Source organism: Camarhynchus parvulus, chromosome 23 (genome assembly GCF_901933205.1).
Source record: "Camarhynchus parvulus chromosome 23, STF_HiC, whole genome shotgun sequence".
Lineage (NCBI taxonomy): Eukaryota > Metazoa > Chordata > Aves > Passeriformes > Thraupidae > Camarhynchus > Camarhynchus parvulus.
The window spans coordinates 3848134-3874009 of record NC_044593.1 but is presented as its reverse complement, the minus strand read 5'-3'; the positions used below and the strand labels follow the sequence as shown (position 1 = coordinate 3874009).

Below are 25876 nucleotides of genomic sequence, written 5' to 3'. Positions count from 1 at the left end.
AGCCGCCGCTTCGGGACGGGGCTCATCCCGCTGCCGGCCGCACGGGGAGCATCGCGGCGGGACCGGCCCGCTGCCCCCGCTGCTGGCGGCGGCGCCGCAGCGCCTCCCGCCGCCCGAGCGCCGTGCTGGGCGGGCACCGGCCCCGGGCCGCCCCCGGCCCCGCCCCGGGCCGGGCTCCGCGCTCGCGGCTGAGGAGCAGCGCTGAGCTGAGCCGGGTCTGCCCAGCGCAGGGGCACCGAGAGCGGCAGCGCGGCCCCGGGACGCCGAGCAGGTGGGTCGGGCCGGGTCAGATCGGGCCGGGCCGGGTCAGATCGGGCCGGGCCGGGGGCGGGAAGCGCTGCCCACTGTGGCCCCTTAGCCCCGGGCGGGACGGGCGGTGGCGGGGGTGCCCCGGGGGGCTGAAGGGAAGGCACCTTGTCCCCGGGGCCGTCTGGGGTCCGGGCATCCCCCGGGACCTCGCCGGGGTCACGGTGGCGGGACAGGGTCGTGGCTTGCCGGAGAGCTCGGTCCGGCAGCACGATGCACACCGCTTTCCACAAGGAGAAAACCACAGTCTTTGGGCCGTGCCCCTTTGCCAGACTGCGGAGTTGAGAACTTGAGCAGTGTTTTATGAAGAGCGTGCTGAGACTTTATCCGACCAACAGACCCGGGAGTAAACCATAACCAAATGCTCAAATGTAGCATAGGAAAATTTTCAGCACATCTGGAGTGATTTCTGTTTTTGTAGAGAATCCCAGAGTAGCTGTGGGAGAAGACTCTAAGCCTTGCTTTGTGTGTGTGTGCTAGACAAAGACTCGGAAGTCACAGTTTGGATCTCACATTAAAAAATAGCTCAGGATCTTTGCAATTTTCTTTTTCCTCAACACAGTTATGTTTCAGATTTTGTTCTCTTGCAGGTAACTTTTGACTGTTTTCTGTATCCGTTTCCAGTTCTGTAGTTGTGGTTACCTTAACCACTGACACTTTAATGAGAACTCATGGGGATGTTGGATAAACTTTTCCAGTTAGCCTGGGTGAAGCGTGGTGGGACGAATTTCTCTCCACAGGCTTGCGGCACAAACGGATGGGATGTGCCATGGTTATGTATCTTCACGGGGCAGAATTTGATACTGAGGTATCTTTACTTAAATCTGAGCTTGCTATGTTCAGTGTTTCCCGGTTTTGAAAACGATAAAGGAATCTTCCCAAAGTAGAAAACCTATTCCTAGGAGCAGAGGAAAGGGAAGGAAGTTCTGGTGGATGCAGCATCGTGGTGGCAGCAGAGACTTCTAGGGAGGAGTGTAGGGACATTCCTTTTACTTTTCTGACTCCTCTACCAAGCATTAGAAATCTGTGGCTCTCCTAGCTGCCCAGGTGTTAAAGCTGCCTTATTTCCCTGATTTCCTTTGTCAATATGTGGTTTAACTTCGTGATAGGCAAAGAGGAAAGAGGAAGTCTGACATTTCTCCTATCTTATTTTTGTGCCACCCTCTTTCCTTTTTCCTAACATGGAGACTGTATTGTTCCCTTGCTCTTCTTGCTGACCACTTCCTTTGAGGCACAGAATTGTCAGCAGTAGTTTTATTCTTACCCAGCTGGGTCTGTAATTTTGTACACTTTTTAAAAGGGTGACATAGCACAGGATACAAAAATATAGTGATATGGTTAGTTGTGGGCTAATTATACCACTAATTATGGCAGATGCTCTACAGCAAAAGGTGTGTTTTGGAGTGTGAACTCCATAAACCTGTGCATAGGGAGTGGTGGGACACACTGAAGGCAGGGCAGTGTTTGGAAACAGCCAGAATTCCCTAGCAGGAGGCCCTGTGAACTGTTCCATGATCTCAGCTTCCGTCTTGGATTTTTTGAGATGCCTCTTGGGGTAAAATCTGTGCTTTTCCCCTGTGTGCAGAGCAGCATCTGAAGAGCTGAGAGGTGAGTGGGGTGCTGAGGTTCACTGTGGCTCCCCAGCCTTTGGGAGGACAGGAGGTGGCTGCTGTTCCTGCAGCACATTTCCCTCAGCTCAGCTCCTGGTTTGCACTGTGGTTTCTTCTAGAGCCCTGCTGCCCCAGAGCACAGCTGGCAGTAGGATTGCTCACCTTTCCCAGGTCATCCTGTCCTGGGGTGGAAAGGCAGGAGTCTGTTTCCTGGCTGGTGTCATCATGGGTTTTTGTCTGTAGTGTACCAGTCTTGTATGACTGTAGGCAGTATTCACTGGTTGTCAGTTGATTTCTGAGGGGTATGAGTTTAGCCATGTTCTTTTCTGGCTTTGGACACAGCACCTTCAAGACTGAGGTGAACCCTTAACTGATGGAGCCAGAATAAACTTCCCTGCAGGCAGGTTCCCGAAATTCCCAGTGCACCAACTCTGGAAGCACTGTGTTCTGTTCCCAGCCAGGACTTGCTTGCTCTATTGCTTGCCTGATGAGGTAAGGTGCTTTCTGCTGTGTTCCTAATTGCAGCTGAGTTTCTGCTGTTACACGGTTGGCTGGTGGTTGAAATGCCAGCAGAAAGGTGGAAAAAATTCATTACCCTCAATACCCAAAGTGTTTCCAACGCCCTCTCCCTTAAAAAGGACTTTTATGGTAATTGCAGCACTGATGCACAAGATTTTCATGGTGGTGCACCAGGATCCTCGTTGATGTCTGTAGGATTTTTGCTGCTTGTAGCTTATGTAGGGCTGTGCTTGATGAGCCACAGTTGCTGCAGCAACCTCAGGAGAGAAACAGGAGTTAAACCTTGTTGCTCTGCTTCACCTTTTGTGAGATAAAGAAGTTACCCAGAAAACTGGGGTCTGGCTGCTCTGAATAAAAACTAAACCTCTTAACAGGACAAACAGCTCCATAATTCCTTTTAAGTGCTCAAGTAAGGAATCATTTCTCCTCTGATGTTCAGTATCCCTGGTTGAGATGTGCTGTTCATGCCCTGGTGCTCTGGCAGGAAGGTGCTGCCAGTGATGTTTGCAGTTCTGCTCAGAGTGCAAGTGGCTCATTCCTTAGGGGACTTTGCTTCTGCTGAAATAGGTGCAATTTCTATGGCCAAACTGGAAAAATTCAGAGAGAAAAAAAATCAAAATCAATTTAAGCATTTTACTCAGGTGGGTTTTTTTTCAAAAGGAGGTGATAGCTGTAACCCTAAATACCAGCTGTATCTAGGAAAGGGAGAAGACCAGTTGTTAAAAGCTTTATCAGTAGTATTTAATCTTCAAATTACTACTGTCAGGAGCTTCAGGGTCACTTTTAAAGTGAGGTTGTGGCAGAAGGGCCAAGCTGCACGAGCTGTTTTGGTTTTTTGGCTGCTCTCTGGGAAGCTGCTGTCCTGCAGCCACTCACCAGCGAGGAGGGGGCATTTCCCACCAAGGCTGGGGTGTGTTTACTGGACTCTGTCTGCTCTGAGGTGGGAAAAGGAAAATACTTCATTCTGTGGAGATGTAGTTGCTGGGAAAAGTCCTTGGTCTTTGTTTCTTCTCTTCCTTCCGTTTTGCTCTGGTTTTACCAGGTGTAAAATACAATTGTCAGCAGTTTACACGGAAGGCGAATGTCAGTTTTCCTGTTGAAGAAAATATCAAGGGTCTGATTGTGAAAGGAAAGGGGAAATTGAAGAATGCCACATGGCTTCCACCTTCCTGTATTTCACTCCAGCAGAACTGACCACTTTGTCTGCAGATACTTGCTAAATGGAGAATAATTTTAACAAATTATTCTGCCCTTACTCACAGGGGCCCACCAAGAGAATAATATTACTCTGGGAGGAATCAGAAGGACATGTTCATTAGGGCTAAATTAAGAATTATTTAGTAATGTCTTAACATAGGATCCAAAGAGCAATAGAATGAAAGTCCTGAAATTTACGTTCTTGTTCTTAGTGTAGTCTCACTTTGACTTGATTTGGCCTGTGGTCATCTGATTGTTAATATTAATACATTTCATTTTTATTTGCCTCTGAATATATTACTGTAGATCGTCCCCCACTTGCAAACTGCAGTGTTCTTTTATGTGAAGTATTTTGAACTTCCCAAATAAAAAAAAAAAAAAAATTAATTCTGAACCCTTCTGCTTGGTGTCATGGCTGGAGCAACAGTTTGTTGATGTTTATGGCCAATCTGCCCAGTGCCAGTTCTGCTCAGGAATATAAATTATCTTCCAGCACCAACTTGGTGCTGATGCCAAGGACATGATCTTGACTGCTTCCTAACTTAGCTTTGAACATCTGAGCTGTGAGGAATGAGGAATGTGCTGCATCTAACCTGGAGCTCTTGGCGGCCACCAATGTCATGAATCCAGTGAGTGGAGAAGCCAGCGCAGGTGACTGGACAGCTGGAGCTGTTTTCTCTGCACAGGAGGGGCAAAGAGAACTCTGAATAGCTCAAGGAAATGCTTGGTGTTGTTTGAACAGTCAGAGATCTGCTTCCCTAGTGCTTCCTCCAGCACATGTTACACTTGACCCTTCCAGCACTCCACGCCAATAGGAGTCAAGTCTTTGTCCCCAGTGGTAGATTAAACTGCTTGGCCATTGTTGCAAGTCCAAGATTTTCCTCTCTCACCCTGTTTAAATGACTGCTTGGATGTGCAGCCAAAGTAAATATGAGCTAATAAAAACTAGAGATAACACATTCAGAATAGTTGTTACGGACTAACTGTAGCACAAAGAGGCACAAGTTTTTCTGGCAGCTTTTCTGCTTGAGTTTTGAAGCTCAATTACCTGAAAAAGAGTTGGTATGGATCAAGTATAACTTCCTTTCTATTGCAAAAGGGGAACTGTATCTGTATCCATGTGTATCTTCAGAATGAGAAAGGCATCTCTTAGGCTGTTGAGGCTCTGGTGCCTGCCTTGCAAGGTATCACCAGCCCCAGGTGAGCACTGCCTCACCTGAAAGCTGGAAGTGCTGTGGCAGGGCATGCAGCTTTGGAATACTCTTCTTTATTTCTCCACAGTCACTTTCCTTGTTGGCAATAAAAGCATTTTCAATTGACTTTTTCAGTTCCTCAGCACACAGCCCGTGAGGGCCACTGCTGTAAGGTAACACTGAGATCCGTAATCTGCTAGGAGTTGGAAGGAATGGAGATATTGATGTGGAATTTACATGGATATTTACTTTTGGAGGTGCCCCAGTTTACAGTAAAGGGAAGAATGAGATTGGAGGAGTATCACAGTGGAGTGACAGGGATGGGATTGCCCCTGTATTCCTGTGTGCTGTTTTTCACCTGAGTTACAGCTGGTGCTGTAGTGAGGAGCTGGAGAGGTCTGTAATTGTTTGGGATTAAGGCTGCTTTAAGTGCCTGTATGTTACCAGCACACATACTCACTGTGTGTCTGGAGAGAGCTGACCTACTGGAGTCCTCCTACAGTGGCTTTCTTTGCTTTTCCCTTCCTGTGACCTTTAGCTCTGGAGGGACAGTGTGGTCCTGCAGCCTGTCCTTCAGCCCCTTCTGCAGTGGAATGGTCTGTGATGACCAGAAAGTTAGAGAGAGCTGAGGGCTGAGTGTGTGATATGGCATTAAAGGATTAATGGCTACTGAGCAATAATTACCATAAATTACGCAGACTAAGTCCAGATCTAGGAACAGTTTTACCTCTTTAATTCCCAGCCAGTCATGGCTCATGCTGACAGCACACCTGGAAATGAGGTAACTGAGTAATCTGCCCACATTGTTCAGATCTGCTGGGGCTTGGGCACAGATTCAGTATGTGTTTTCCCTGCTCCTGGGCAACCTTTGTTCTCCTGCAGCCAGGAAGTCTCCCTGATGGGATAAGACAGGGAGCTTCTGTTCCTTTCTTGAGAAGGACGCTGTTAATTCACCTGCGGTGCGACTTCCCTGTGAAATTCCCTTCCCAGATGCAAAGATCTCACTGTTATTGCAGTATGAGATGGAAACACTTCCAGTGCTGCCTGAACATGTTATTTAGGTCAGTTGCAAGGAACATGGCAACGTGAATCAGAGCAGTTGGAAGAGAAAGAAAGTCATTAGACAGCACCTTGACATCCCCTGCCAATGTGGGGATTTTCTGTGCTGACGCAGAAGCCCGGCTGGAGCAGGAGCACACATTCATTGTCTTGTGCCCTTGGTATGGTGCTATGGCTGGGGAGCTGGACTGGCAATGAACAGACCTTGCCTTTGCCACTCTGTACCAGCACCTAGATCTAATGGTGGGTACATGAACTAATCTCTGAGAGAGAGAGAACAAAGTCTTCTCCTTATCGCTCTGGAGAATGAGATATATCAGGATCATTGTCCTGAGTGCATCCATCATGGGTGAATGAGCCTCCAGAAGGTGGTTTTACAGAGGCACCTTCATCATGTTGTTGTAATCATTGACAGCTTGGGGGATATTCCCATCCCAGTAATGGGCATGTGGTGCCCAGTGCATTACAGCAGCTCCCAGGGAATTCAGCAGAATTCATTCACCAAGGCCTGAGTGTGCTGGGCCAGCCTTGGGCTCGAGGGCTGTCAGTGATGGTGGGAAACCCCTGAAAATATCCCACTGGGCAGGGCTCTGCCAGGCACTGCGTTTCCCTTCCCAAAGGAAGTAGCCTGAATTTACCCAGTGCTCTGTAGAGACCTGTAGGCTAAAACAAATTATTTTTACACAGTAGGAAACATTGAGACCAACCTTTACTGATGAAGTAATTTGCCAGCTTTTAGCCTCAAGGTCCCTAGTCCCTCAGGGCTTTCCAGCGTAAAGGCTTGGGTCGGTTTCCCAGAAAGATTCTCTTGGATATGTGCTTTTGGCTCATTACGAGCTGTTTTATTTTTCCAAGAGCCAGCTCTCATTAGCTTCGTTCTCACAGCATTGTTTTCTTTCTAGAAGAAGCTTTTGCTGGCTCTCCTAAACTATTGCATGGGAATTGCTTACTAGCTTACATTTTTTTTGTTTGTTTTGACCCAAAGCTGTGCTTTGCTCCCCTCTGTAACACTGCCAGCATAATTTCCAGTCTCTTTTAAGCATATGTTTTGCAATAATATCTAAAGTCTTGGCTCCAAGTAACTGCCTTACAGAAAGATTAGTATCTTCTAACGAAGGAATTGAGAAGCAAATAGTGAGAACAAAAGCAATATCTTGAGAGCCTGTAAGACTATCCTGACCTTTCCCAAAGGCCTCAGCCTGGCCCTCAGTGTTCAGCAGATGGCAGAAATCAGGGTGGACTTTGATTTGTGGAGGCCTCTGCCTCGCTGCTGTGTTTGCGGGAAATGTGCTCAGCACATTGTGGCCATCTGGGCTTGACTGTACTATTCTGAAAATCCCCAGGGAGCCTTCTCCAGCAAAGCTCATCCTTGATGGAAGTCCTCTCTGGCTGACCTTGTGGAAGGCTAGTATTAGCAGTGTGGGTTTTTGACATTTGACAGCAGCATTCCTCATAGGAAGAAAATGGGCTTGGGAAATGCTTTGGCCAGGAAGGAAGGTGCCACTCACCAGGTATCCATGTGGGCACAGAGCTGGAAGTACACTAGAAAGTGAGGAGGTTACTGTTAACGTTTTCTAAACTTCAGGAGGAAGTGTTACAGGAATGCAAAGGCCATCAGAAAACCTGCTGGAAAATTGCCTTGCTTTAGATGGGAGAACCAGATGGGGTGGGTTGAACCTGGAGCTGAGAGTCTCAAAATTGCAAGGGAGCTCAGTGACTGGCCATTCACGGGGAGACAAGGGTCAGATGAGGGGGTCCTGGCAGGATCTGGAATCTTCATCTGGATCTAAATGAAGGTTGGCTTTTCAGAAGAACTGAGCTGGCTTTGTCTGAAATCAAAAGAATGATTGGGTGCTCAGCATCCCTGGAACTGAGACAGTCAAAGTATAGACTGCCAAATTCAAGCAATGAGGAAAGAACAAAACCAAACCCTCTCCCAGGCTGTGTTCTGAGGCTGTAACTGCTCTGCCTCAGATATTTGGCATTTCAGGTGTGGGGGGTGTATGGCAGCTTGAGTGGCCAGTCCCAGGGGCAGTGCTGTCCTCAGGGAGCAGAATGTCTGCCCTGCCCTTTGCACTGTGCATCTGCCAGTGTGTGTCTGATTTTGCTCCTAAATCCCACACTTTCTGCTCACGACCCACCCACAATGGGCTGTTGGACCTGCGGCGCCCATTCTGCTCCCTCCTGCCTGTCCCTGGCCGTCCATGGTGACAATCCTCAACCCTTTTCTGACCTTTTGACTCTTCAGCTGTGCAGTGTGTGGAGCTTGCTCCAGGCTGCTTGTGACTCCAACTCCCAGGAGAGTTTGTGATGGTGCCACAGAGGCTCCTCTGCACGTCTGTCCCGTGGCAGTTTGTCCCTGTGTTGCCCAGGCAAAAGGGACTCTCCTGCCTCTGGCTCTGCTGGCCAGCCCTCTCGTCAGCCACACTCTTGAGAAATCTTAGTGGAGATGTCGACCTGGCAGATGGAAGCTGTTACCTCATTCCACAAAAATGCTTTGTTATTGAGAAAATGGAAACTGTCTGAGGTTTGGGAGCTGAATAGAGTCATTGGTGTCTGTTTTAACCACAGTTTAGTGGTGACTGCTCAAAAGTTCCCTTCTCTGAGCATTCCCTTTTCCTACACCCATAATCTTCAAGCCATTGGAGGGCTGTGATGACTTAACTCATTAGCTGAGCAAAAAATGTTGAATGCTGCTGCGTGCTCTGCAGAAACTTCACTAAAACCTCAACATCTTCCAGCAAAACAGAAATGATGAGCCAAGAAATAACCCTTTGCAAGCTGTTGGCCAGAGAAGTGATCCCTATGGATACTAAGCCAAATTCAACCCTTTTTACAGTTTCAGCTGGGTGTCTTGTTTACTTGACTTTGAAAAGCGCTCTGAAGATTATGCAGGAACTTCTTGGAGAGAAAAGACATGCTTGGAGACTTAGGTTTGTAATTCTTAAACATGGGGATCTGAACCCCAGTCCTGAAGAGAAATTTCTTTTCATCAATTTTTAAAAGCAGATTTCAGCATTGTGGAGGAAAGACTAAAAATAGGGATTGAAGTGTTTGCAAGCTAGTTTTTGTATTGCTGTGAATAATGACTTGGCTTAATCCAGAAGAGCATTAACCTAAACACAGGCCTTGTTTTACTTAACAGATATTTGTGAAACTGGTATCTGATATGGAAGGTTCTCTTTTTGAGAACCTTCCATAAGCATTAATCACCAGCACCCTGAAAGAACCAAGAGCAACAGCTTTTTGGAAATAAAAAGAACGCTTTATTTATGTATTTTTAAATTAATTAATCTTGGCAGGCCAAATGAATGTCTTCCAGCTGCTACAGATGGTTTTCACATGACTAAATATTTTGGTGTGTAGAAAAACCTAAAATAGTGGAACCACAAGATATTAAGTATTTAATTATTACCCTGGAATGTAAATATGACCTTGATATTTTAAATTTGTTTGCCCAAATTTCAAGTATTCTCTTAGAAATCCATCAAACAATGCAGTTCTGACCTTGTTATCTGTGAATCAGAGTGACTACTCAGCATCTTCTCCAAATTTATTTAAATATCAGAGGGGGTTTTAGAAACAGGAATTTGCTTAACTTGTAAAATAATCCCAGCTGCTTGAGGCAGAACCCAGGATCAAGGTTTGAAATGTAATGGACTAGTTCTGTTCTAGATCCCTGCTTTCAGGTTTAGCCATAAAAATCCTTTCTAGGCTCAGCTCTGCCTCTTCAGGTCTTAAAGAAGTTTTTTTAATATAAAATACAAATTGTAAAAACAATTAGCAGTTATTTTTTAGCATGTATCTTACCCATTTAGAATGCATTCTGGCCATGTTTTGTTCATGTAGTGCTGTAAAGCAACCTTATTTCTTGAATGATCCAAGCCCACAAGATTTCCTTCATGTGAGTGTGTCAGAGGTAATTTCTGTTGTGGTTCAGGGCTGTGTGGCTGCAGATCATACACAACCTGCATGTGCACTCAGGCTTCTTGTGAAAAATGCCTTTCTGTAGTTCTTCTAATGAAACAAAAGAAAGAGAATCATATAAAATACGTATCTGAAAGGCCTAACCTTCAGCATGGTTGAAGACAAAAATTCCTCTCTGAGGTCCACACCTGGTGTCATTGTTTCTGGATATTGCTCAGGATGGGAAGATTAAAAGAAAAAATGGGTCCTAAGTTGTCCCTGAGTGCAAGGACTGCATTTGTCAGCATCATGAGCCCCAGTACCAGCCTAAACTCCTGAATTCTGACCTCACCTTGGAATTCCACTACCCTCATTTAAGGAAAACGTGGATTTTTCCTTTCTTAAAAACTAACCCATTTTGAACTGCAGAACTTCCTGGTGCTGCCCTGTCCCAGTTCTGCCTGCCAGCTCATCCTGCTCACTGCTAAAGCCCCAGGTTTAAATAGCAGGAGCAGCCAGCAGAGGCATGGTGTTGGTTGGGAAATGACTCTGGATTAGCTGTGCTCTGTAACTGCACAGCACTGTGTCTGTCTGTTACAGGGTTGGAAAGCACCTTAAAGACCACGTCCCTCTCTTCCTTCTCCTCCTCCCTTTTCTCCTGCTCCTCACAGAGTCAGGGTTGTGCAATCTGTAGCTGCAGGTCTCTACCCCACGTTGGGGGCTGTCACAGTTTCCACTGACAGGGATATGTGCTGCATCTCCAAAGGAGAAGAAAGATGGAACTTGGACCTTGGTTCCATTTTTAGTTCTACAGGCCATGCCTAGTGCCAGAACTCTCTGAGGTGCAAATCCCGGGAGGGGGATAGCATTACTCCCTGACCTGTGGGTATTACAAGGGTAAATAATGTTTTTGCTGCTGACAGCTGTTAGGGAATTGAGGAAGCCACAATCCAGTGAGAGGTGTGGGATGGCAGTTCTGGAAACTGAGGACTTTTTGCATTAATGAACTTGCACTGGATCATCACATATGTTTGTGTCACTGGCAGTAGAGAATCAGGGAGCTAAACTGCTTCCCAGGTAAATCTTTAGTTTGTGTCCTTAAATTTGAATTATTTATTTTCATCTTCCTCTTTCCTTGGCACATGGACATTTTCAAAAAGAAAAGGCAGCATCTAAATTTAAAGGCATTTCAGTGGCTCCCTTTAACTGAGTGAACAGTTGACATCAAGAAAATTGCTGAGTGCCTAACTCAGAACATTCTGGAATACACAGACTAGTAGTGGAACTCACCAAGAGTCATTCATAGCAAAAAGTGCACAGAGTGTTTTGCATCTATCTCAGCCAAGAAAAGTTTTATTTCTGCTATTTCACAACTTTATGCAAACACCATATAACTCACAGAAAGATTAAATCTGGCCCAATGTGCATGTGCAGAAGTGTTGGATGTGTTGCTTTTGGAAAGCCCAGAGCTGAGTGTGGGAAATCAAAACTGCACGTCAGGTTGGTGAAGGTGCACAGATTGTGTTGTGCTTCATGCCATGTGAAACAGCAATAACTTCAGGATGATGAAATAATGCTTTCAGGTCCTTGACAGCTTGGAGTTTTAATTTTAGAAGATGTAGAGCAGAACTTTGAATAAAAATGGAAGAGGGCAACGCAGAGTAGATCATGCTGTTTGAGCCACACTGACCCTTTCAAGTGACAGTCCAGGCTCTGCTGTCCACCTTGTTAGCACCAGACTTGGTAAATCAGGCTGATAATGATGTTCATGAGTTTTTCACTTTATGTTAGGAGTTTTGCTTCTTCTCTTTTGTTTTGTTTCCTCTCATCGTGACGTTGAGCAATAGAAAGGCTTTGGAAGTGAAATACATCTACACAAAACTGGAATCATGTCTCTTGTGAAAATTTAGAGTAACTTATTGCAAGTGTCCAATTTCTAGTCACAAGTAATGACATTTAAACCCCTGTAGGAAATACAATCCATGTGCTGATGTCACCCTTGGTTTATGATATGAGTGCTTTTGTTGCTGGACAAGCACTTGAGTGTTTGCTAGTGAAGTGCTGATTTACTCCTGAGAGTGTCTGGCTGGTGGCACCTGCTGTACCTGGCTGTGAGGTGAGGTAGAGGAGCACCCTGCTCAGCTGGGTTCCTGCTGCTCCATCGCTGTCAGCAATGCAAGGTAATAGAACTGGGCTGAGCTTTTATTTCCAGGCTTTGCCAGTTTGGGACAAATAGATTGTAAATGGGGCACTTTTGTTCTGATCAGCTCCAGAACTGAGGGAGGGGTGTTGGCTTTGCAGTGAAGCCCCTGATCCTCAGGCTGCTTGAGCATGTGAACAGCTTTGGGAACCTTTTCCCAATAGTCAGAGTGCACATCAGCATCAAGGAGTGTGGAGCACCTTCCCTGCAGCAAAGAAAGGAGGCATTGCTGCACATCTGCTGCTTCAACAGCAGCTCTTCTTGGTCTTCAGCTGAAAGTTGCCAAGAGAGGAGCCTCTGTTAGAGAAAATTCTGGTCTTTCTGATCCTTTTTAACCTGTGGGAGATGTGCTTCATGTAGGTTTCCTTGTAAATCTCAGATGGGAATTAGAGAATGAGATTCTGAAAAGGAGCCACAGACCTGGATCAGGGACTCTTGATGTTACTTCTTTTCTGTTCATGTTGGATTTTTTTTTTCTGTAAAGGAACAGCTTTTCCTTTCTTTCTGAGTTTTTAGGCACGGTCAGTCCACATGGTTACTGAGCTGCCTGCCAGCAGCAGCTCCAGTTCTGACATAGACACGTCCAGCGGGCAGGGGCATGGGGTTGGAAACTCCGTGTGTAGCTGCCTGATAGAAAGGCATTCCTACATTTTGTGGGCATTTGTGTTCCTTAAAATAGCTGTTTCCACACAGTCTTTTGGATGCGGCACAGTTTTCCCTTTCATGGGTGCCACCAAAGACTATTTCTGCACAGAAACAGGAGCGCATGTTACATCTTGCAAATTTCCTTGTAGTCCTTGCAAGGAGTTACTTTGTGGAGATGTTATGCAAAATACGTGACAATTGCAACTGATGGCTTCTATTATTTAAGTTTTGCAGCACTTAAAAGTAATTTTAAAGGTGTCAGTGGGAATGGTTTGAAGATAACCAGCTCTCTATCATGAAAGTAAATGACACGTGCTGGCCAGATCACCTGGCAGAGAAGTCTTCAGTCACAGAAGGGAGCTTGTTCCGCTTTTACCCTGGCAAGGCAGTGACTGGAAGGTGTTCTCTTCCCCTCTCAGCCATCCCGTGTGTCCCCTTTCTGTCCCCTTTGCTCGGCTGTGCTGCCCTTGGGAGCGCTGCCCTGTTTCGGGAGGGCTGCAGCTGGCACACACAGCATCTCCCTGGCAACAAATGATCCTCGTTTTTGTTTCGGACAACCATCAAGCCAAGCCGTTCCCGGCGTGGTAACATGAGACAATTTGTCTTTTGCCAGGACTCAGTCCTCCCCCAGATTTAGAAGCTGCTCGCATGCTTGGTGCTGCAGGGCTGGCATTGCCTTGGCTTGCAAGGGACACGAGCAGCTGTAAAAAGCGCTTTATAGGGAGAGTGGCCGTGTTCCTTGGGCCAAGAGCCAGCACAGGTGGGGAGGCCCTCGGGGATCTGTGGCAGAGAGAGTGCACAAATGTCACTGCAGCGTCTCCTGTCACCTTCCTGCCTTTCTCTTCCTTCTGCTGATTTTGGAGAGCCCCAAAAAGCGCAAAACTGCCAGAGCTCAGATGCACATTACCTCTCTCCATCAGTCTGCTTATATGCAAGAAACCAACTGCAAATGTTTGTGTTTGGGAGGCAAAGAATCAAATCGGAAGAGGGAGCATTTTGACCAAATTTGGTGAAAAAATTCACTTTGCCCTTTAAGTAATAGGCGTGCATTAAATAAAACGTGTCTGGGATATGTGTCTTTTCCTGCTACTGGAAGTCAAAGTTGCTTTGTTTATTGAAAAGAAACATGAAGCTGAGCAGAGCCTTAATCAGCAAAAGAGCTTTCAGGCCTGCTGGGGAGACAGGGAATAGGGACTGGGTCCAAGTTGTACAGGTTGGTTTTTGGGACATGAGCTAAAAACACCATCACTAGGGCTGTGTCCAGTGCTTGAGGCAGTCCCTTGATTGCCTTTTTGGGCAAAACAGAGGTGTAATCTCGTAAGGATCTTTTATTAAGGACTGCAAAAGCTTTGGAAATACTGACTTAAATTATGTGTCAATTCAGAAACAAGAAGGGCTTCATCCTCAATTTAAAAAGCAGCTGTCTCTAAGGGAAGGAAAAGTGCAAACTACAGTGTAAGGATTCAGTTGTGAGACAGCTTTAGGGAAATAGAGCGGAATTACATTATTTTGCAGTAATATCTACATTGAGATGCACAGGCCCCAAGAACTAGCAACTAGAGCAGTCAGATTATTTTTTCTGCATATAGGCTGTGATGTCTGTTTGAGTTGCAAGATTCTTGTGTGCTGAGCTGATCCAAGATGAAGGTACATTGGCCTCAGTGTGCAGTTAGTCATTTCCTGTCACGCTTGCATGTTTGAATTCTGTTGTACTGCATATGACCTTTATTTTGTGGGGCAAAGAGATCTTGAAAACAGGATTGCCAGGAATCCTCAGATTGTTGAGTTGGATAAGCAAAGAGGAATTGATATGGCTCTGGGTTACAGGGGTATAAACCAATTCAAAATTAAACTTTCAATGCCAGATTGTAGCATGCTCACAACGTTCTTATTGAGAGCAATTGCAGACCTGTCCCTTGCTCCTTTTTGAGAACTGACAGGAGCAGCCCTTTCCCTGGACTGCAGCTCCTGCTCCTCCGATCACACCAAAGCTCCTGTGATCAGTCACATTCCCTGAAACTTGGCTTCAGCATCTTTCTTCCTCTTATGGCCGCCGTGACCATGTGTGCAGCTGCTGCCCTCAGCCAACCCCTGCCTCAGTGGTAGCTGTGCCTGGCTGCCAGTGTCCCCTGCTTGTCACTGGCACGTGGCACCAAAGGTACCTGTCACGAGGAGTCTCTCTTTTCTCTGCAGCCTCCTCAGAGACCAGCCAGAACCTCTCCTGGCATGGTTTTAAGCCATGGGTTTCTTAACTGCCTGACAGAGCTGGCCAGAAGTTTCTGGAGTGTTCCTATCTTGCTCCTCTGCTCTCAGACTTCTTCCATCTGTTAATGGTCTGTTTGAATGTTATGGGTCCAAAGTGCCCAAATGACTTCAATTCCTGACTTCCTGTTGAGTGCACAGAATTTGCTTACTTTGTGCTCATTTTGAGTAAGATTACAGTTGATCTCTTGAGCAAACATTCCAATTTAATGTCAGCAGAATGACATAGGCTGCCTGCTCTGTGTGTTCCCAAATAGTTTTACTGCTGTTAGCTACACCTCTGAAAGACCAAGATTTTGTTCAGAACCTAAAATGGTTAGTTAACCCCTACAGATGTCTAGTAATACATTTTTAACACTGAAATAATTTCCTCTTTTTTTTCCTTGGCAGAGTTTTTTATTTTTATGGTTGCATAGTAGGGACTCTTCAGCTTCTTTCTCAGACCCTGGTAGAATTAGCTTTCCTTAAATAAAGTAAGTCCAGAGCAAGGGCTGAATTAGGGCTGAATTGTCTCTTGTGCCTCTGCCTGTGCTGCTGGCACCTCAGGAGCCCAGCACAGCAGTGGTGGCAGCTTGCCCTTGCTCACCCTGGACCAGGTGTGATGTCTGTGTCACAGTTTCCTGCAGGCACCCCCGGGCAGGCTGGGGGCTGGAGGCAGGTGTGATTTTCTTACTGATTGTATTCTGTTTAAGAGTACAATCAGACATTTATGGGATAGGTGTGGTTTTGGCACTGTCCTTTATCTATATGCAGAGCTGCCAGGAGCAGTCTGTGATACGGCTTTGTTCTTTGGATGGGGCAACTCAAAGATCCCTCTTGAACAATGGGAAACCCTTATTTTGTCATTCCAAGACTGAATTAAAGTCATGCAACCGTTTAGGTCTTGTGGCTTGTCAGATTCTGCTCCTTCAGTTTTAACGGATTCTACTGCTTCTTCCTCACAGAGTTGTGGGCATTTTCAGGAAGCTCCTTACCTTGCTGACAGCAAGTTATTTTATTTGAAATGCAAGGTGTTTCTTTAGAGTGCTGCCAGCCGTTTTACTCAATCTGCTGCACAGCCTGGAGCAGCCCATGACAGCTCTGGGCAGGAGGGTGTCCTGCCCATGCTTGGGGAAAGGCTGAGGTGCAGCTTGCTCAGCAGAACTTGCTGTGTGCACATGCATGGCACAACACCCCAGTGGTGGAGTGTTGCAGACATCTTTTATGAAAAATCCTTTCCTTAGGATTTTTCCTCCTGAGAAGCTGAGAAGCCTCAAAAACAAAATGTAAACAATGATTATCTGCTGCTGTGGAATGCAACAGGTGGATCTGTGATTGGTCTCATGTGGTTGTTTCTAATTAATGGCCAATCACAGTCAACAGGCTCAGACTCTGTCCGAGACACGAGCTTTTGTTATCATTCTTTCTTTTTCTATTCTTAGCCAGCCTTCTGATGAAATCCTTTCTTCTATTCTTTTAGTATAGTTTTAATATCATATATATCATAAAATAATAAATCAAACCTTCTGAAACATGGAGTCAGATCCTCGTCTCTTCCCTCATCCTAAAACCCCTGCGAACACCGTCACAGTGGAGGAAGGATATGGCCATACACCCAGCTGATCTGCTTATCTGCTGCCTCTGAGGCTGACTGTAAGAACCAAACTTTCCCTGTGTGTTGGAGAAAGGAGCTGCAGCATCCTCTGGTTGTGCTGGTCATGGGGAAGCTGCTGTGTGATGCCTGTTGCTGTCCTGATGGTCCCTGCAAAGAATCTCCTCCTTGCCATGCTGGAGCTCTTCCTACTTAAGATTTCAGAGCTGTTCTGGGAAGGCTGAGGCTGGAAAGCAGCTTGGAAGCCAGAGCTGAGGGCAGGAAGTGACTCACTGGTGCTGCAAGCAGGAGGGTGAAGCTCTGATGCAACTCTGCTCCCAAGGGTGCCCCATGCAGGCTGGGTCACTCTGGGACCTCTCCCCAGCTGCCTCAAGCTGTCCTCTGACAGCCCTGGGGATGCTCCAGGTCTGTAGCAGTGCTGGTGGGTTTGGGAGCAGAGTGGCAGGGCACAGGTAGGCATGAGAAGTGTGGAGAAACCTCCATAGCACCCCTACCCCAGGAACCTGGGCTGGGCTGGGGCCAGGGTGCACTGTGACCCTGTGCAGATGGCCAGAAGTGGTGTCAGGAAACGGGGAATGAAAGCACTCCCAGCATAACAGAGGGGCTGGAGCTGCTCCTCAGAGCCAGCAGCTGGTTTGCCTTTTAGGGTCGGCAGCAAGCAGAAACAATTTCATGCAGATTCCAGGACCCATAATGGTTCTGGAAAGCTAGCAGGAACAAAAAGTGTTCTTCTCCTCTGCTGACCTTGGAGTGCTTTGGGGACTGTCTTTCAAAGCCATGTCCCTGCAGGGTTTCATCCTTACATGGGGAATACTTGACTGTCCCAGTGAGGTGGTGCTTTCTCTCTGTGTGTCTGTTTAGGTGAGAACTGCAATTGCTTATATTTGTGCTCAGACAGCCGGGGAGGTGAGAGTAGGCAGGGACCTGACAGACAGTCAAAAGCAGGTCTTTTCCTGTGTCCTGGAAAGATGAAGTGTTTCCCTAGGAATAGCCCCATGGATTACTCTAGGGTGACTCTGTGGAGCAGCTGGTTGTGAGCTGACAACAAACAACAAACTGGTGTGAAGTTACAGGGGGTTACAGGTTCACCACACACACAAGACTCCACACCTGAGGAGTTCATTGTAGGAGGAACCATCTCAGAAAGTCAGTTAAACTCTTCAGTGATTGTGTGGGTCAGGCCTACTTGGTCTGTATTGCCTCCTTTGCATAACAAATCCCTGGTTTATTGGTGCTAAAATTAATGCAGTGATCTCCTGGGGCTGTTGCTAAGCCATGGCTTGGGACAATGACACCAGGGTGGTGTTGGGTGCATGTTACTCTCTAATTAGAAAGTGGACTTTGCTGTGCTTCCTTGACAAATTGCTGACCTTTTCCATACATGAGGCTATTCTGAGCTCTGCTCCACGCTGATCAGATTTGCATCGTGGAGCACTTTGAATGTTGTTTGTGAGTGAAGCTCTTGTTCCTAAAGCTGTTTGTTCACGGGCACAGGAGAAAATCTGAACTTCCTTTGCTCCATGAGCACAGCTACATCTTTCAGGGAACTACAGGGAAAGAGGAGGCAGCTGGCAGGCATATATCTGTGTTTATTTTTGCCCTCCAACAGCTAGTGAGACAGCTGAGCAGTATCCCACATCCAGCTCCACCACCACCCTGTACAAGTTTCCTGCTTCAGCAAGCCTTATCCCCCCAGACTGGAGCCATCTGGCAGTGCTCAAACACCCTATTTACAGCTGCAATCCCATCATTATAGGGCAACACCTTGGTTAGCATTGGAAGGCGTTGCTGCCATCAGCCCAGCACGCTCCACACACAGCTGATGTTTACAGGGTGGTGCAAAGGATGAGCACATGCTCCCTGGCACCAGAGCATTGCCTGTGTTGTACAATCTGTGTCTGAGCCTCGATTAAAGGGGGGTTTAATGCATTTTAAAACTCTAACCCTGTGCTTCATAAGGGAGGCAATTCCCAGGTTCATCATTACAATCACAGTAAGAATTGTGGGCTTTTCTACTATTTCTTTTACTCCATTTCTTTTGTCCCACTTTCCTCTTCCCTGTCTCACAGCACCACATCTCAGAGACGAAGATGCTGCGTTTGCTTTGGTGCTGCCCAGGCTTCTACACCCCTGCCCAGCTCTGCATCTGAGAGCAGAACAAAGGGAGCAAACAGCTTATCTAACACAAATAACCCTGAGCAAACTTCCTGGGCCTGTTCTTGTTCTGTTGAAAAGGCAGCACAAAGTCTGTTCCCGTGTGCAGCCTTGGCCACGTGAGGCTCCTGGTCCCGGCTCTGCTGCACCCCCAGCTTGGGGAGCAGCACTCAGCTCCCAGTGTGCAGCAGGAACACAGATTTGGGGGAAAAGTGCTCAAAGTGTCCCTCTGCTTTAGGGTCCTCCTTGGTATATCATTCCTGGAGGGGTTTGTTTTTCACTTCTTCTTCTGACAGCATCAGGGTCAGGGTAGTGGTGCTCAGGAGGATTATTCTTCATCACTGGTAAAATCCCAGCCTTCTTCATTCAGGTTGTTTTTTCCTTCCTTTGTGTTTTCTGATGTCCTCTGAGCTTGTTTTACTGGACCACAGAGCTGAAGTGCAGCCCATTGAGAAACATGGCAGTTCCCTGCTCTGGCAGTGCCTTAGCCTCTAATGAGCAGGAGTGCTCATTACAGGTCCTCTTAGTACAGACACACCTTGGAAAGTTCCCTTCACCAGGGCTGGGACAGGGGAGGAGGAGAGTTGGAAATTTTATTTCATTCTTTACCAGCGAGAAAGGTCCCAGGTAGCTTCAGGGAGCAAAGGCAAGTGGGGTGGCAGAGAGGGCAGCAGTGGGTGAGAAGCAGCCAGGAGCTGTGTGGGGGTCAGGGGAGCTGCTGCCCAGTCAGGGGAGCACCTTGGGGGTGCCCCAGAGGGGAGGGACACTGGGGGGGCCAGCACAGTTCAGCACCCTGAACCAAACCCCCACGTGCCTGCCTGGTGCCCAGTAACAGACTGGGCATTGCCTTGTGCCCAGTAACAGACTGGGCATTGCCCTGTGCCCAGTAACAGACTGGGCATTGCCCTGTGCCCAGTAACAGACTGGGCATTGCCCTGTGCCCAGTAACAGACTGGGCATTGCCCTGTTCTGCAGGCACAGGGCTGCTGGTTGGAGCTTTGGGGGAGGTTTGCTGGAGCACTGGCCCCAGGCTGTGGAGCTGCTGCCACAGGCACAGCCACACACGCTGGGCTGCCACGCTGGAGGGCACGGAGCGGGCATGGCCTGGGTGGCAGCTGGTGACCGTGTCTGAAAAGGAACTTTGTTCCTCCTCAGTTGGTCACGTAGCCATGTGGGAGCACTGGATTTATTCTCCATCAGTCCTATCGGCACATACCAGGCTTGACAACAGCTGGGAGCTGTGTGGCTTGGCCAAGAATAGCCCTGGGGAGCTCTGGGCTGTGAGTCAGAGCTGTCTGGATCAGCTCCTGCCCTGGAGGCTGCCTCCCAACCTACAGCTGGCTCTGGGGAGGGGGTGCAGGGGCTGGGAGGGAGCTCGCTGACCATTAAATGCTGAACTGCAGATTGAGCTGTAATTGCTCCCTGTGAAGTGGGTGGGTTTGTGAAGAACTCAGCAGTGGAGGTGCTCTGCAGCTGACAGCTCCCTTGTAATTCAATGGGCTTGTCTACACTTGACAGCAACCCGGGTTTAAGGGTGTGATTTTGCAAGTGGAAAACTCCATGTTTAGGAATAACCAGGCTGAACTAAACAGGAGGAAGATAGTCTTGTTCTGGAGTTAATGCTCCAAAGAAAGCAAAGTAGTTCCACAAACCTGTTGTCTGTGAGGGAGATAAGCAGCAAGGAGAGATGTCAGGTCTCCTTCATGCCAAGCCCCAACAGGTGCTTGTGGAACACCCATCTGCCCCTGTAGCTTCTCTCTGGGGAGTGTTTATAGTCGGAGCAACACATGCAGAACAGTTTGCTGGGACGAGGCTCCACAGCCAAGGCACAGAGCAGAGTGCCCAATTCCTGCTTCCCTATGGAGCTGCTGCTTTTAACCTCTGGAGAAGTTCCAGGGTTTGAGCTGCCAGCAGCCCCTCAGGCAGAGCTTCCAGCCATGGTGAGGAATCCTGCTACAGACCATGCAGGGCTGAGCGTGGGTCTCTGAAGGGCAGCTGGGCACACAGATCTCCCTTAGGGTGCTTGGCTCTCAGATATCACAGTGGACACACAACCACGTGGCATGTGCATGGTTTTGGTCCCAACCCAAAACTTTTCATGCAGGAAATTTCTCCCTTTTTATTTTACACTTCACTTCCCAGGATGGTAGCAAAGCTTAGCTGCATGCTGACATGTCCAGGTTTTCTGAGTGGTGCCAAAGTTCTCCAGCTGTGAAGTGGAGAATAAGCCTGAAGGGCCTGATGTGTGCAGGCTCTTAGGGAAGTGCATGCAGCCCCAGAGCAGGAGCACAGCGTGGGTCTGTCCCCTGTGCTGACAGCAGCTCTTGGCTCAGTGCAGGGACTCTGGAGCTGGCAGGGTTGTGCAGGGACATCTCAGACAGCCTAAGCTGATACTGACCCACACCTCCCTGATCTCAGCAGGTGAAGGAGGGCCTCAGACCGGCACCATGACAGAGTGCTTCGATTGTGACAACTGCAAGGAGTCCCTGTATGGGCGCAAGTACATCCAGATGGACAATGGCCCCTACTGCATCCCCTGCTACGACGCGCACTTCGCCAACACCTGCGACGAGTGCAAGGAGCTGATCGGCCATGACTGCAGGGTGAGTAGAGGCCCTGCAGACAAGCAGGGTGAGTAGAGGCCCTGCAGACAAGCAGGGCAGCTCCCAAGGCCTTTGTCCCCTGCTCATGCTGGCTGTACTCCCAGGAGCTGTACTACGAGGACCGCCATTACCACGAGCACTGCTTCCGTTGCTTCCGCTGCGACCGCTCCCTGGCCGATGAGCCCTTCACCTGCCAGGGCAAGGAGCTGCTGTGCAACGACTGCTACTGCAGCGAGTTCTCCTCCAAATGTATCGCCTGTGAGAAGACTGTCATGCCAGGTAGGAGCAGCTGGACTGGAGCATTGCAGTCTGTTTCTGGTCCCTTGGTATCAGCTGGGGCTGCAGGTCCAGCATGAGAACAGCATGGAAGAGAGTTGGGTCTCTGTTTTCCTGCCCTCCTGTCCTTTGTTTGTCCAGCAAGACAGCACTACTGGACAAGCTGTGATCACCACAGCAGCCCCATCTATCTGTTCCCCTTTTTCATGGGGAAGTGAATGAGGGAGGAGATAACAAAGGGTTTCCTGGGCATTTTCTGCTGTGTGCTGGCAAGAAGAGACAGAATGACTGAAGATGTGTGAGTGTCTCTGGAGAAGGCCTGAGGCATAGGCGTGTGTGTCTTTACTTGGCTATTTTAGCACCATCATCAGATGTAGATTACGTCAGGCATCTCTGCCATGGCCTTTGTGCCAGTGCTGTGGACATGTTCCTGCAGCCCTCCCTTTGTGGCTGTGCTGTGGGCCTGAAGCCCCTCTCCAGCTCCATGTCCTGAACTGCCACAGGGAGGGGAACATAGAGCCAGGTGTGCAGGAGCACAGCTCATCCTGCCCAGGTCCCTGTGTGTGTGTGTGCTGCTCCCTTGTGTCACTGCAGGGCTCTCTTTGCAGGCTCCCGTAAGCTGGAGTACAACGGACAGACCTGGCACGAGCATTGCTTCATATGCAGCAGCTGCCAGCAGCCCATTGGGTCCCGGTCCTTCATCCCAGACAAGAAGGATTATTACTGTGTTCCCTGTTACGAGAGCAAGTTCGCTCCTCGCTGCACTCGCTGCAAAAAGGTACGTGTGGCCTGAGAGCCCAGAGCACCCAGCTCTGCTGCAGGGACAGGGAGCTCCCTGCTCCTGCCTGAGCCCTGTCACAGGAGGGTTCAGGTGCCAGCACCCCGGCTGGGCTGTTTCCCTTTGCCTGTGTGCCACCAGCACGTGCTCTCTCCCTGCAGACCCTCACCAAGGGAGGAGTGACCTACCGGGATGAGCCCTGGCACAAGGAGTGCTTTGTCTGCACGGGCTGCAAGACCCCCTTGGCTGGGCAGCAGTTCACCTCCCAGGATGACAACCCGTACTGCATCAAGTGCTTTGGGAACCTGTATGCCAAGAAGTGCAGTGCCTGCACAAAGCCCATCACAGGTGAGCAGAACAGCTCTCTGAGGAGCCCTGTGATGCCTGGGGTTGCTTCTGTCCCTTTGTCTGCATCTTTCACAGTGGTGAGCTGTGGGAGGAATTCCCTCTACCCACAGCTAAAGGCTCCAAAGTGACCCCTCAAAGCATGATCTCATGTCTCTAGCTTGCCTTTCTTGATACTGATGACCATATCCTATGAAAAGGACAGGGAAAACCTACAACAGCGCCTGGTTCAGGGAATCTGGACCTGCTGTACCTGCCTAAGGCAGGGAAAGTAAGGGATCCTCTTCTGCAGAGCCCCCTAAGAGAGTCTGGCTTCCTTCCTGCCCTCCCCCATTTGACCTTCCCCCCTGCACCTCCAGGTTCTTGCTGCTGGGAAGGCAGGAGAAGCTGTGAATCAGCTGGTGACTCAGAGGATGATTCTGGCTGAGGACAGCTCTCAGGCACCCACTTCCCCCCTGGTCCTTATCAGTTTGTTTCAGCCCTGGGGAGAAGAGGGTCACGGCTCACCAGTCCAACAACTGCCAGCAGAGAAAGGAAACTCCTGTGGAGCCTCTGCAGGAGCCTGGCCTGAGCTGGTGGTAGGATGGCTCTTCCCAGGATTTGATTAAACCTCTGGAGAAGTTCCAGGGTTTGAGCTGCCAGCAGCCCCTCAGGCAGAGCTTTCAACCACTGTGAGGAATCCTGCTACAGACCATGCAGGGCTGAGTGTGGGTCTCTGACAGGCAGCTGGGCACACACAGATCTCCCTTAGGGTGCCTGGCTCTCAGACATCACAGTGGACACACAACCACGTGGCATGTGCATGGTTTTGGTGCCAAACCAAAACTTTTCGTGTTTGAAAAGTTCTGTCTGACTTCATCCACTGTGATGGTGCAGCTCCTGTCCCAGCTCCTCCTACGGGAGAAAATCATGATTCTGGTCCTAATGTGTCAACCCTGCAAAGTCTGCTCTGAAGCAATTTTAGTGCTTTTCCCCCACCAGAGTGGAGATCCGCATTATTTGATCTTGGGCTGTGTTTTGGGTGCCACCACCAGTGCTGTCTGTGAAGACCTGACCTGGAGATGAACAGTCTCCTCAGGAAGCTCAGCCCAGTTTCCCCAGAGCCTCTGACACTGCCCTCTGTCCCTCCCACAGGTTTTGGTGGTGGCAAATACGTCTCCTTCGAGGACCGTCACTGGCACCACAACTGCTTCAACTGCACGCGCTGCAGCACCTCGCTGGTGGGGAAGGGCTTCATCCCCGACAACGACCAGATCCTGTGCCGTGACTGCAGCAGCGACCTGTGAGCCCCCGAGGGCGGGCACGGCGGGCCAGGGCCTTCCTCTGCTCTCCTTTGTGCCACGTTCCCCGGCAGCACTGCGGGGGCAGAGCACGAGGCACAGGAGATGGGGGCTGACCCTGAGCTGTGGTGTGTTCAGGGGGCTCCTGTGGCCCCTCCCTGAAGGCTAGAGTATGCTGTGCTATGGCTCTGTGCAGTCAAAGCTAAATAAAGCTGAAAAAGGAGCTTTGAGACCCCCCCATTATTTACTCTTTCTTTTTGCTTCCAGTCTAACCAGGCACGAGCCCAGGCCCCCAGCTGAGCAAAGGGCAGGAGTGGCTTTGGCACTGGGCTGCTGGATCTGTGTGCTGGCAGATGTATTCACCCCTTGGCATTGCCCTCTTTTCTTTCTCCACATGCTTCCCTCGCTCTAGGTGACACAAGGCAGTGTCTTGGGGCCATGCAGCTTGGCCACGCTGGCTTTGCACAGCCTTCCCATATGCACAGCTGGCCCAGGCATGAAGGGCACTGTCTTCTGTTCTAGAGGTTTGGGGACACCAGGCTGGAGTGTGGCCAGGAGAAGAGCATACATCCTGTCAGATGGGATCTACCTGTGGAATTCTGTAGCACCTGACTCTTTGCAGGCCAGACCCTTTGCTCAGCACTCCTTGGCAGTGCTCTCTTAGCTGTGAATGAGGAGTTCAAGTCACTTGTAGGTACAGAGCATTCAGCCCACCCACACCCACCCCATTGCCATCCACCTGTGCTGTGACCTCCATGGCTGGGGTGGCTGAGCCTGGGAGTGCTGGCCTGCTGATGCTCAGGTGCATCTGGCAGAGCCCTAGAGAAGGGCATGCTGGAGGCTGAGAGCACTCAGGGCTTTATTCCTTCTCCATCCCTCTCATGAGGATCCATGGGATGGGCACAGCTATCAGAGCACCAGAGATAGTTAATTCAGAGAAGGGAGAATTGCCCACAGACTGTGCCTGTGATTAGCAGCTGCTGGGAGGGTCTGCAGGAGCACAGGGCTGCAGCACAGAGAGCAGCTGAGGGGGCAGCAGGATGTCCACAACCTGCTCCTCCAGGGCTGCCTGTGTCCCCTGTGCTAGGCAGGGAGTGGTGGCTCCTTCCAGCCACACTCATCCTTCCCTGGGTCCCAAACAAGAAGCGAAGCAAAGCAAAGATGGCACCTGGGGGGTGGGAGGGGGATGACTTTGCATTGCCCAGGTCCCAGTTGGCCCTAACTGCAAAACAGGGTGTCTTGAGCCATCCCAGACTCACATGAGGCCTTGAGCAATCCCTGCCCAATGGCTGAGCTGGCCCTGGGCTGAGGCCCCTCCCAGTGGGATGCTCCTGCCTGCCTTGTCTCTACATCTTTCTGCTTCTGTCTCACTGGGACACTTTTGCCAACCCTGCTTTCCTGCTTAGTCAGCCACATGCTTTTCTGAAAACCTGTTCTTGTGGGTGTTTTCCGTTTTGTACTCATTTGTCATAAATATCCATCATTTTGTACACAACTACAGGATAAAGGGGCTAGCCCCCCACCCGGGCTTCACTTAGGAACAGAAAATGTTATGCATGTTGAAGTGTTATTACTCTGTGTTCAGATCCTTGTTGAATCCTTGTTTGGAAGCTTTGATGACAGCAAATCAGAGTTTGTGGGTTTGCTATTATGAGAGGAGCTTGGAGCCATCTCCAGAAGGAATTGTCCTAAACCTCAGCGTCCTCTGTATTTCCTACAGCTTTATACAATAAACTGTTTTCGTGACACTTTCTCTTCTGTGTCTCTTGAACAACAGGCACAGGGCAGAGTGCTGAGTGTGTGCTGGGCTCTGCTCAGCCTTGCCTCACCCCTGATCCCATTCTGGGGACTGGCAGCCCCAGATGCTCCTGCCTGCCTTCCCAAAGCACAGCCCCATCAGCCCTGCCGGCCCTGTGGGTGTGACACAGCAACAGCACCTCCCTCCTCCTGCT

General features: G+C 49.1%; 1 protein-coding gene across 2 annotated transcripts; it reads left to right on the top strand.

The window, feature by feature from the left end:
* The first annotated feature begins 143 nt into the window (after positions 1-143).
* On the top strand, positions 144-25672 carry FHL3 (four and a half LIM domains 3). Of its 2 annotated transcripts, none has more exons than XM_030964660.1 (6): positions 144-271; positions 21064-21245; positions 21350-21524; positions 22130-22299; positions 22461-22647; positions 23779-25672. In XM_030964660.1, the coding sequence occupies exons 2-6, from the start codon at positions 21090-21092 to the stop codon at positions 23928-23930; spliced, it is 840 nt and encodes a 279-aa protein (XP_030820520.1). In that variant the 5' UTR covers positions 144-271; positions 21064-21089; the 3' UTR covers positions 23931-25672. The 2 variants fall into 2 exon arrangements, with proteins under 2 accessions (XP_030820520.1, XP_030820519.1); XM_030964659.1 differs by having other exon boundaries at positions 148-271; positions 21061-21245.
* The last annotated feature ends 204 nt before the right edge of the window (positions 25673-25876 follow it).